This window comes from Trichosurus vulpecula, chromosome 8 (assembly GCF_011100635.1).
Source record: "Trichosurus vulpecula isolate mTriVul1 chromosome 8, mTriVul1.pri, whole genome shotgun sequence".
Taxonomy (NCBI): Eukaryota; Metazoa; Chordata; class Mammalia; order Diprotodontia; family Phalangeridae; genus Trichosurus; species Trichosurus vulpecula.
Genome location: NC_050580.1, coordinates 78,030,599 through 78,043,641, shown reverse-complemented (window position 1 = coordinate 78,043,641; position 13,043 = coordinate 78,030,599). Strand labels below are relative to the sequence as shown.

The 13,043-nt window shown below is 41.0% G+C and overlaps 1 protein-coding gene across 1 annotated transcript in view; it reads right to left on the bottom strand.

The window, feature by feature from the left end:
- The window catches only part of ARHGAP19 (Rho GTPase activating protein 19), a 54,784-nt gene that overhangs the window by 18,210 nt on the left and 23,531 nt on the right, over positions 1-13,043 (bottom strand). Inside the window, exons 2-6 of the mRNA XM_036769583.1 lie at positions 10,881-11,146; positions 8,325-8,405; positions 4,736-4,945; positions 3,732-3,958; positions 1,132-1,218 (exon numbers count right to left, since the gene is read on the bottom strand). Of these exons, the coding sequence (XP_036625478.1) occupies positions 1,132-1,218; positions 3,732-3,958; positions 4,736-4,945; positions 8,325-8,405; positions 10,881-11,146 (871 nt within the window). The remainder of the gene's footprint in view (positions 1-1,131; positions 1,219-3,731; positions 3,959-4,735; positions 4,946-8,324; positions 8,406-10,880; positions 11,147-13,043) is intronic.

Here is a 13,043-nt window from a genome sequence, read left to right as displayed (position 1 = left end):
GGGTAGGGAAAAGAAGAGAGCTAGAAGTAATAAAATCCAGGATGTTTCTGGAGGTAGCTAGCTCAGCTTAGTAAAATGAGTAAATGATTAAATGACCAAAAACAGGACAGAATCTAAGGCGACACCAATTATGAAGTATCTACTATGTGCCGGGCAGTGGGAACACAAAGACAAAAGCCATCCTCACCCCTTCCTTCAGAGAGCTTACTCCCCCAGCTGACCCCACCACCACCCTTACCCCTCTAGACCTCCCCCTCCCTGCCTCTGCCCTGCCAAACTGAGAAGGAAGACTGGAAAGCCTAAGAAGCAGAGTCAAGGAAACTGAATGATCCTTCCAGATAAAATGCAAGTTCCCTGAGGGCCTCGATTCACAGAGTGGCCCCTAAATGAGTCCTGGTTAAAGGATGGGGACCAAAGGAAACAACTCGGCTTTCTCTTGAACCCCACGAGGCCTTAATGGCCCTGACCACCACATATGTGAGGTCCCCACACAGAAATTAACTTGCACCACTCTGGAGCTAACTGCACATGCTCGGCTACAGTCAAAAACGGGGGAAGTTCCATCGGCAAGAGGAGCCGACAGCAAGGGGGAATGGGTGGTGGGGAGGCCTCTCCAGGAGGAGCCTGTTTTTTCATGTTAGCGGCACCTTCCTCCTCATTCCAGCCTGATAGCCCTATAGCCTTTGACTGCAGACTCAGCCCTGACCTCCCTCCAATGCCTGAGATCACAGGATATGAGGAAGCCCCTGGATCACGGAGCTGCAGAAGCAGGACCATGCACCAGGCTTACTGCTAGTGCCCTGTGTCCCTTCCAGACACCTTTCCCAAGACCCAGACCTCTTATTATTCAGACATTTTGTCCAGAACTTCTGCCTGGATTCCCAACCCTTTGTTTCCAAGTCTTCGATCTGGGGTCACCAATTGCACTTGACTGACCCTAATGGACTCTTTTACTCTTGCCTATATAGATCAAACGGTACCTTTGTTTTATCCCCAGCTCAGCTGATCCTGATGGATTTAATGAATGTTCCATCAAACTTATGGTAACTCTCAGCTCTGATCCTGTCGAGCTGAACTCCCTCCCTACTGGCACTAATTTTACTCCTGCCTAAGTCCTAGGATAATACCTACCTTAAAAAGTTTCTGAGAGTGTTTAATCATAAAAGTCATCCCATTATTCAGCTTTGTGATATTCTCCTGAAGGTCATTTGCAGTAACCTGTTCAAAGGAGAAAATAAATGCAAAGTGATAAGACGTTGGATCGAGGAGAGAGAAAAACCTCATTTATTTACAAATGAACTCTTTACTCTAAAAACATGCTGTCCATAGTAGCTATTATGCTACGTCTAGCATGTCGAAAAAGCCCTTCCTTCCAGAAAAAAAATGTTTGAGGACATGAACTTATCCAGGAGGAACCAAGTGATCCTGACCCTGGAATGACTAAGAAATCCACATGAAATTAATTCTACATACTTTCTCATCCTGTCCAAGGAGCAAGCAAGAAAACAAAACAGTTAGAAGGGATATCATTTAAGACTCAAATAGGCAGGAAGGAGTTTAGCACAGTGCCCACATAGCACTGGGCCAGGAGAGTTGAAAACCTGAGTTCAAATCCAGCCCCACATACACTTACTAGCGTATGAGCAAGTCACTTAAGCTCTGCTTGCCTCAGTTTCCTCATCTGTAAAATGAGAACAACAACAATAACACCTCCCAGGGCTGTCGTGAGGATCAAATAAAATCATCACTGTAAAGCGCCTAGCACAGTGCTTGGCACACAGTAAGCACTGTATAAATGTTAGCTGTTATTGCCTTCAAAAAAGCTGAGATTCCTTTGAGGATAAAACTGAGCCACCCTTTTTATCGAGTAGAGAGGTAACACTTTAGTTTCCTACGAACAGAACAAACTCATCGCTTCCTTCCTCCTTTGTGCTTCCTCTCCTGGCTCCTTCCTTTTAACAAGGTCCCACCCTCTCCGTGGCCAAGACCCACCTATTCTTTCCTTCCCATAATCTTGAGGAAGTGTCTCAACAGGGCACAACTGGAGACGGAGACCGGGTGATATTATGTCTCCTCTTCCCCACCACACCTGTCTCTGACCCCCAGAACATCATGTTAGCTTTCAAAAACTGTCTGTTATGCAAAATATTCCACATCAGCCACCTGAAAATTTTTCACTCTATAATAATCAGAGAAATATAAATGAAAAGTTCTGAAGTACAACCTGTGACAAAGTTAAACAACATAAAATTCAATGCTAGTAGCAACTATGAAGAAACAAGCCATTACACTGCCAGCAGACGTGTGAAATAATACAGTCTTTTTGGAAAAAAAATATGACAGTGAATAATAAAAGATATAAAATTGTTCACACCCTTTAACTTAATGATCTCACTCACTACTAGGACATCATAATGGTTTTATTGAAATAGGGAAAAAATACTTCTCTGCATAAAATTACTCAGTGCAGCTTTTTTTAAAAAATAGCAAAAATGCAGAAATAATCCACCTGTCTAAAGATTGGGGGATGGCTAAGCAAACTAATATGAATGGAATGAAATATTATTGCACCTTAAGAAACAACAAACATTAATTCAAAAAAGGCAAGAAACACAGGACACAGAATAGTGCAAGATGAAGAAAACAGAAGCACATTATTTACAATAACCAAGTAGATGATGATGACAGTAAGGACAATACGGTGACAGCAACCATAACAAAATCCAGGGGAAAATTAAAAAAATCAGGAGACAAAGAAATAAAAAAGCATATATTTACTATTACTTTGTTAAAGTTGATTTTTTATTTTGAGTTTATTATTTTATGTATAACCTTTATTTTGTTTGCTTATCAGAATGTTTGTTTTGTGAATGGTTAAGTTTGGAATAAAAATTAAAAACAAAAAATTTTTATTAAAAATAAAGTTTGTTGTTCAGTTGTTTTCAGTCACATCCAACTCTCTGTGACCCCATTTTGGGTTTTCTTGGCAAAGATGTTGGAGTGGTTTGCCACTTTCTTCTTTAGCTCATTTTACAGATGAGGAAACTGAGGCAAACAGGATTAAGTGACTTGTCTAGGTCACACAGCTAGTAAGTATCTGAGGGCAGATTTGAACTCAGGAAAATGAGTTTTCCTTAGTTTGGGCCCTGAACTCTATGCAAGGCACCATCTACCTGTACCACCATCCCCCCAAAAAACCCCAAACCGGGTCACAAAGAATCGGACACAACCGAAACAACTAAAGAACAACAAAAAATAAAGTTACTATTTTAGAAACCTGAAACTGACTATATAAACTCTCTGCTTTGCCTTAAGATTCCCATTTCTTTGAGTTTCTTAAAAATTCCTTTAGTGTCTCCATCAATCCTTACACAACTCTTCAAGACAGGCAAGACAAGTGCTTTTATCCCTGTTTTACATATGAGGGAGTATTAAGCCACAGAGAAGGGATATTAAGTGCCCTGACCAACAGTAGTCCCTTAGCTAGCACGAGCGCCAAGGGCTAACGGCCAGGTCCCTAGAGGTCCAGTGCCCTTTCCACTATATACCATTACTCCATATGGATGGATAGAAATATGTCAGTGTCACATCACAGTAGGGGAACTGACAAAAACTGATTTTGACTCTGTAACCTTGAAGAGAAGACACAAAATACTGAGATAACTTGTGAGACCCAAGCTAAAACAGGGCACCAGTCTTACATCACAACATCAGGCTACCTGGACACTTACGTTTTTTGGCCACAGGATGTGAGGAGCAAACATGAGGGCAAGGTTGTGGGCAGACATCTTGTTCTTGTCTTGCTTTTTTGCTGTCTGGTAGAGGAGGTCAAGCAGCAGCTTTAGCAAATTACGATTGGGTGGTGGAAGAATCAGGAAGAGCAACTGCAGGGCCTCAATTTGGCGTTCTTTGTCTGGGATGCTGGTCTTGTTTCCTTTATCATCAAACTGCATGAGATCTTGGAGGCCAAAGAAGAGGAAAAAATCAGCCAGAAGAGTCTATTTGAGCCACTCCACAGATCAGATTCACAATAAGCAAAATTCAAAGTGTGCAGTGAAATCTAATCAATGAACAAGGGTACCACTTCATCTTGTTCATAAGACATGAAAAAGATCTGTAGGCCCCTTTACTGATTTGGGTGTCTACATGTTGTTTTAATATCAAGCTGCTTGTTTCATGAAAGGGAGGCAGACATTTTAAGGCAAAGATTCTTGCTTTGTTTTGGAAATACTTTATGAATCAACATGATCTATTTTCCTAATATCCTCCCTCTTCTGTTATTTTATTGGAATGAAAATAAAAACAAAAAATGTACTTCTGGGTAGCAGAAAAGTGCCACATCCATCCATCCACCTGTCCCTCTGATCTGACATCACTGTATAAAGCCATACAGTGTGAATATATTCCCCAGGGGAAAAGTGAGCCCAACAAAGGCCAAAAAAAATTCAATTTTTCTCTTATAATTTTCCAGCTTTTCACTATCTTCTACTGACTGGTTTCAGGTACAGCCCACCCCAGCCAGGAAGGTTAATCAGCTCATACATAAGATTGATAACACAAGCTCAAAAACTATTGTATGGATGCTAAAATTCAATCATCCCATGAAAGTGAATGGAGGTGTCTAATACCATTTAGACCAGTGGCAATGCTACTGTGGTTTAAAGTAACACAAGCTCCAAAAGCTTTTACTGAGTTTACAAAGTGCTTTTTGCATCTTCTAAGTACTTTGACTCACCTGCAATTTTCAGGTGTGCGTGGAAATGCCTGTGGGTCAGAAGGGGCTCCGGTAATTCCCCCAGAAACATCTTCAGCAGAGAGGCCACGTCGTTTGAGTGAAACTCCCCGGACTCCAAGTCAACGTCAGCGCCATTGTTAAGAGCATCCCTTAGAATTTGTTGTCGGACACTGTTTCCCGGAACTCTAAACAAACCCTCTACTCTCAAGTCTTCTCAGTATTGAGGAAACCAATGGAAGAGCAAAAGAAGCCAAAAGAAAAAGAGACAAAGACTGGGATCCTAATATGTACCATTTCCATAGTTTTGGGGGCTTTTCTCCAGCGTTTATAGTGGTAATGATATTGCTGCCACAATAATAATAAAAGAACTTACATGCACATGATTCTTTATAGTTCCCAGCCAACATCACCTTAAGCCCCTAGGACTCTCCTAGACAAGTCCCCTGCTCTCATTTAGAAGATGGTTCACTATAGGCTATATCACCAGATGGATTTTAAGTAATTCTGGAGAAAGGAAAGCTCTAGTTTTTATGGATCTGAAGGAGCCTAGAATGATCATAATAATCCACAGGGACCTGACCAAGCTGATCAGATAGGAGCCCTATGGTAATAATGCTACTAATAGCTAGAGTTTATCTAGTGCTTTACAAGTCTGCAGAGAACTTCATATGTGTTATCTCCTGTGATCCTCTCAAAAACCCTGGCAGGCAGGTCTCCAGAAGATCTGGAGGCCAAGCAGGGAGCCTGCTCCACCAAAAGCCCCAATAGTCTTTATTTTGTTTTTAGAGGTACTAAAAGAATAGCATTTTTTTTGGTTTTTGTAATTCTTTTAAATTTTTGTAAATTTGTGTAAATTTTTGAATTTAAATACAAAACGAGAAAACAACAAACATTGCCATGTACACAGCAGAACACAGGAAAGGATTCAATGTAAGACAATAAATTTCCATCTCAAGAAAATCTACATAATAAATACTACATGTTGTTTTCAAAACTGCCCAGCTTTCTTTGCTTCCTTGTAGATTTTCTTTTGTTTTCTGCTGTGTACTTTTTACTTTATTTTTTCCCCTCCTTCCCCTACCCCCACCTAAAGAAGGCTACAATTAAGCTCAGATATGTGTGTGTGTGTGCGTGTGTGTGTGTGTGTGTGTGTGTGTGTGTGTGGTGTATACACACACACACACACACACACATATACATAGATATCTATAAACATAGACACACATACACTCATACACATATGTGTAAGTCTGCATTGTGCTTATTTCCACGTGTCACCTGTTTCTCTGAAGGTGGACGGCATCTTCTTCCCTAAGTCCAAATCTTTCCATGTTTTTCTAAATCAATCAGCTCATCATTTCCTACCCCAATCACATCCTATCTGAGAGATTATTTATGAAAGTTTTTTCCAATTTTCTGCATTCCTGGCTATATTCTTGGCTATATAGGTTTTATTTATACAAGAAAATTTTAATATACAATAATCAAAATTATCCATTTTAAACTTCAACAGCGCTCTCACCTTATAATACAGTTTAAGGTCTGATACTGCTGAATCTGCTTTGTCTGTATCTTTTTGCCCTGGTTTCTTTGAAGTTCCTGACCTTTTGTTCTTCCAAATGAACTTTGTTATTTTTTCTAACTCAGTAAGATGATGTTTAGTTAGAATGGCATTGAAGAAATAGATTAGTTAGGTTAAATTATCATTTTTTTCTTATATTGGTTTTACCTACCCATGAACAATAAATATTACTTCAATTATTCAGATCTGACTTTATTTGTATAAAAAGTGCTTAATGTTTATGTTCATATAGTTTTGTGTCTGTTTTGGCAGGCATACTCTCAGGTATTTTATATTGTTTCCAATATTCTTTAAATTCACCTTAGGATGTAGGTACGTACAATACCCATCAACATAAATACATCTCACCACGGTATACTATTAGCAACAACAAAAAAGTTATTACTTTGGAGAAAATCTTATTTCCTGTTGCTCACTGATGGGGTCCAACCCAACGCTGGCAAACACAGATCTGCTTCACCAACCCTAGTTCCAGACTTTCAGCTTATTATACCACTTCTGTTTTGCTTTCTTTCAGCATTTATCTTAGTACCTGGGACATAGTAAAGTGCCTAATAATGTGTATTGACTGGCTGACTGACTGACTGACTTCTAGTTGAGTTAAGTGAATAACCAAGGAAACTCTCTAACCACTGAGCATGCAGTTCATGGAAGCACAGCATTTCTCGAATGAAACAGAAACATTTTCTAAGGAGCCCTATTGGTTCTTCTGGGGCAACTAAGTGGCACAGTGGATAGAGTGCCAGGCCTGCAGTCAGGAAGACTCATCTTCCTGAGTTCAAATCTGGCCTCAGACACTAGATGTCTGTCCCTAGGCAAGTCACTTAACCCTGTTTGCCTCAGTTTCCTCATCTACAAAATGAGCTGGAGAAGGAAATGGAAAACCACTCCAGTATCTTTGCCAAGAAAACCCCAAATGGTGTCATAAAGGATCAGATACAACTGAAACGAATGGACAACAACAAAAATGGGTTTTGCTAAGTAATTAGTACTTATTAAATGGTCATTAGGTCAATAAATATGTATTTATAGCAAGGTTGAATCCATTAAAGAGACAAGGACACCTTTAAAATAGTATTGTGGAACTACTTACATCTTCTAGCCTCTATTTCAATTCAATCCAACTCTCTCTCTCTTTTTCTATATACATATATACACACATACATATGTACGTATATATGTATGTGTATATATACACATATACATGTGTACACTCATACACACACATATACACACACACACACACACACACACACACACACATCTTGCTCTTTCTCTGCACTGAGCTAGGATTCCTATTTCAAAAAGTATTTCCACTTGTTTCTTCCCACTGAGGATACACAGTGCCAAGGCACAAGGTAGATGCTTAATAAATGTTTATTGACTGAATTTAATAAAAACTTAGAAAAATATCATAACTACTCTGCCAAAACAAACACAATTTAACTATGTGATCTACTTTAATCACAGCATGTTGGAAGTAAGAAGAGTGAGAGATCATCGGGCCTAATGTCGTCCTCATCTTGGAGTGAGGACACCAAGGCCCACAGAGGATGGTGATTTCCCTGTGGTCACCTGGCAATCAGAAGCAGAGCCAAAACTGAAATATAGATGTCTTAGTCCAGGGCTTTTTCTGGGCTTCTGAGAATCAATGTGACTAATTTCTTTTAAAGGGGTCATGTGGGAGAAGGCATGACATTCCATTAAGTGTGATTTTTATGATGCATCAGAGCCAGTATTTTTTCCAGCAAGAATCTTTCTCAAGGTAATAGGAAAATGTAATTTGACATGTGATGTAGACGTTTTTCACGTACAACTTTTCACGAATACCCCTAATGCATAAAACAAATTCAAACTACACAAGAACTGTATTAAATACACAAACACATCACAGAACTCGGAACTCAAATAACGTATAGGAGGCTACTTTCCTGCCATGGAGCGGCTCACCTATCAAAACTACACATTCTAATAATGAAAAGGACAGAAAAATTGGAGATGACTTACTTTTGTGTAGATATTCAATGAGCTGATATATTTGAGCAATGCCTTCTTCTGTCAATGGCGATCCAAATACAACTCCTTTTTCTAGAAAATCATAAAGCAAGTCAGTGAATAGGCTTGTACATACAATACACAATCATCCTACTTAAAGCCTTGAAGCATCCTAAATAAACAGAACACGGTTATGTGTTTTACTGAGCTATAAAATGGTTTCACAGGGTCAATAAACTAATGTTAATTTACAAGTTCAGTGCGAGGTTAATGCACTGTACTAAATAATACTAAGCAATGCTACAGGTAATATTAAGGAGCCCTTAATTTATTCTTTCTCTCCAATGTTTAGTATTAGACCACAAGCTTCTTGAGGGTAAAAAAAATCTGTTTTATTCTATAGAATGTCTGACACAATGTCACATGTACAGGCAGGCACTTAAGTACAACAGAACATCAGAGCAGTGTTATCCACAAGTGTATACAGCTAGTTAAGTTAGGCTTTAGACTAACTTCATTGCACTGATGGTTATGATATCAAAACGTTGATATCTTCTCACATAAATAACTTACTATGTTTAACAAAAATCAAACGTGATCTCATTACTACCTCATCAAAAAGAATCATTCATCCATTTCTTTGGGGGAAGTGTTTTGAGTCATGGCCAACACAAACTGGTTAAAGGATCCATTTGTAATGGCTCTAGTAGAGTAGTCCACAGGATGAAAAGGTTTGGGACTGCTGCCTTAGAAGACTAAATTTCCTGTCTTCTTCATTCTATCCATGTCTTCTCCACGTATGGTTTAGTTTTTTTTTTTTTAAGTGAACAGAACTGGATTTCCATATTAATGCAACATGAAAGAAGAGAAATTATACCGGCTGACACCTACCCTCAAAGCCTCATCAATTTAGAGATGGAAGAGACCTCATCTTACAGATGCAGAAACCAAGATTCCAAAAAGCAAAGGGATTTTCCCAAAGTTACACAGGGATCATGGCATTACTGGAAATTGAACCGGGGTCGTGTGACACCAAATCCAATGCTCAACATGTCCACAACTGACCTCATCTTTCCCCTAAAATTCCCTACTCTGCCACACCTCACTACTACTGTTAAGAACGCCACCATCCTCCCAAGTACCCAGGCTTTCTCACTCCCCACGTGCAATCAGCTCCCAAGTTCTCGTGTTTCTGCCTTTGTCATGTATACAACACCACACCCCCACCCTCACCCCCCCCTTCTCTCCTCTGACACTGCCACCACCCTGGTACAGGCCCCTCAGCAGCTTATCCCTGGACCACTACAAGAGCTGCTCAGAGGGTCTACCTACTTCAGGACTCTCCTACTCCAGTCCTTCCTCCCTTCAGCTGCCAAAATAATCCTCCAGCTCTGACCAGCTTTCTCTCTCTCTCTCTCTCTCTCTCTCTCTCTCTGTCTCTCTCTCTCTCTCTCTCTCTCTCTCTCTCTCTCTCTCTCTCTCTCCTCTCTCTCTCTCTCTTCTCTCTCTCTCTCTCTCTCTCTCTCTCTCTCTCTCTCTCTCTCTCTCTCTCTCTCTCTCTCTCTCTCACACACACACACACACACACACCCACCCAATTCAACCAACCCCAGTGGCTCCCTATAAATTTCATAATCAAATATAAAATCCTGTTTGGTTTTTACAACCCTTCCTCCCCTATCCCCTTCCTAACCCTCCAGACTTATAGCTTACCTCCAAGCACCTGGTGATCCATCTCCAACTGCAGATACATACGATAGCCATTCCCCTCCTCATCTCCAGCCCTTACCTTCCCCAGCTTTCTTCAAGTCTTAGCTAAAGTTCACCTTCTGCAAAAGGCCTTTCCCAATCCTCCTTAATCTTCCCTCTGAGACTTCTCCCAATTTACCCTATATGTGCCTCATTTGTACATAATCTCCGTTAGACTGTGAGCTCCCTGAGAGCAGGGGTGGTCTTTTGCTTTTCTTTGTTTCCCTGGAACTCAGCACAGTACCCAGCACATATCAAGCATTTAATAAATGCTAGTTAACTGACTTCCCACTTACCATACTTGTAAGACTCTAAGAAAAACTTTTATTTTTAAGATTTAAGGCACATTTATTTCAACTTAATAGGTCTATTTACTTGGACTTTATTTATAATTTTATGACTATGTTACAATTTTAGGGGAGTCCTGATCTGGGAGTTCAATGGTATTAGGCACTCATAGTGAGGAAACGCCTTCTAATGCAGACCAGCAACTATTTGTAACATATATGTAGTCTCAGAAAGTTCCCTGGGGCACAGAGAGGTTAAGTGACTTCCCCAAGAAGACTCAACCAGAATGGGACGAGGAAAGAGTTGAACTTGAATCTTCTTACCCCTAGACTGACTCTCTCACCACACTTCCGATTGTGATTTTATTATTTATAATAGTGAGAAGACTACACAAAAATCCCTTGCAGAGACTCATACACCTCATTTGGGATTGCACATCTCTTCAATATAAAATCAACAGAGAATCATTACTGATGAAAATGTTAGGGAAAATGCAGTATCCTGATTGTCCTTAATAAACCCATTTCTCACCTTTGCGCTTGAGAGACATGAGTGATCTGAAGAACCCTGACGCTGTGCCAGCCCCACTGGGTAACTTCAGGTCCACCTCCCCCATCAACTGAGCCAATTCTGTCCCCGGCAGGTCAATAAGTCTGGTGATATTGCTAACCACTAGCTCAGTGAAAACATCAGGCTTTTCATGTCGGAGCTTCTCCACAAAGAAGTCAGGGTTAAAGATGATTGGCTGTCCTCGGAGAGAAGCATCATTGCAGATGACAAAATTACAGATGGCATCACTGAAAAAAGAAAAAAGCATTTGTTTCAATTTTTCGATGTACTTTACATGCCTACTCAGGCAATAAAAACCATGCAAACAACAATCAAAAACTTTTGTTTACAAAGAGGAAGAGGACAGTCCACTACTTGTTCAGACTCTAATCACCCTAATTAACAGCACTTGTGAGTTCAGCAATCCCAGTAAAATTGCCAAATTTTTTGGTCTGAAACTCCCTACAGCCCTTTCAGTTCTCAGTCTAGGGTCCTATGTTTCTAGGAGAAAGGGAAGGAACTCCCAGACACACATGAAAGTGAGGACAACAGGAGGGAGGCTCTGGAAGACTCATAAGGACACTGGTGTGTATTTATCAGAGGGGCCCATCTAGAAGAGGGTGGCCAGGATAGGCACAGGACTGCAGGAGGCTCAGCATCAAGGATCAGATGAACATACTTAGTAAGTCCAATGTATAAAAGAAAAGACTTAAGAAGCATGTGAACATCTTCAAGCACTGGAAAGGTTGTCCCATCTAAGTGGGACTCAATCTGTCCTGTTCAGCCCCAGTGGACAACACTAGCAGCAGTGAGCAGAAGTCGCAGAGGCAAATCCCCACGGGCATTAGAGCTGTCCACAGTGGCCTGGGCTGTCAGGAGATGGGGCAACCCTCAAAGGGGGCGGGGGGGAGGCTGGAGGAGTGTCTCTCCAGGCGGTTCTAGACAGGGAGGAAGGGAACAAGCACTGATGTAGCACCAGCTATGTGCCAGGCACCACGCTAAGTGCTTCACTATTATTATCTCACTTGATCCTCACAAACACCCTGGGAGGGAGGTGCGATTACTTCCCCCATTTTACAGAGGAAGAAACTGAGGCAGACAGAAGCAGAATGACTTGCCCAGGGTCACACAGCTAGGTAAGTGCCTGAAGCCCCAATCACAGAGGCAGGCAACAGGACAGGATTCTCCTTCAGATACGTGTGTTCTAATCAATGACTTTGGGAGCTCTTCAATTCTTCAATTCTGCAATTCGACTCACTTTCCAAGTCAGGCAACAGCACACACAGAGACAGATCCCATCAGGCTTATAGGTGCCATTACAGAGAAAGCACTAAAACCAGAACTTGTTTTGACCAAATTTGCCTATTTTTAAAAATCCAAACCCAATTTCTATTACTGCCCTATTCATGTATAGTAGAAGGAAGGAGAGGGCAAAACAATCTTGCTTATCATTCAGATGGGGGCTCAAGGACAGATCACGAGGCTTGGTTTCAGGAGGACCAGGAGTCACTGCAGCCAAGGATCCAGACAACTGAGGTCCAAGAAAAGCAGGTGAGGAGTCCAGAGTCTGAAACCTAACTCTGAGCAGGACACAGACAGAGCAGGGAGGCAGCTCCTTGCCTGAGGGCCTACAGCAAAGTTAAGAAGGCTTTTATATAGTTCTGCTTCAAAGGGTAGGCTGTCATAACCCCTCCTGTGGTAGCCTCAAGAAACTTTAAAATCAGCACTTTCTCAAATATCCCTTCTTAGCTCTTAAAGGGTTAGAGAATCTACATGATGTCTCAGGGAACGAATCTTCAGCAACCAATGGGACAAGTCACATGTAAACTCTGCAAATCCTTCATTATCAAATTCTATAACCTACCTCTTGGACTGTCCAGTATCAGTCATTTAAGCTAAAACCTTGGGTGTACGGAGCATGCCCCTAATACTTTGTGAAGTAAGTAGGTAGTATGGGAATGCCACCAGGCTCATCCTTAATCATCTCCTTACCAGGCAGCAGGGCCACAGCAAGGGTTAGAAAACTCTGCTCTAGGGCAAGTAGACACATTCATCCCTCCACCAGTTTTTATACTGCCTGAGAGGTAAGAATGGTCTTTACATTTTTACATAAAGTTTCATTGTATAATGCATAACTGTGTAATA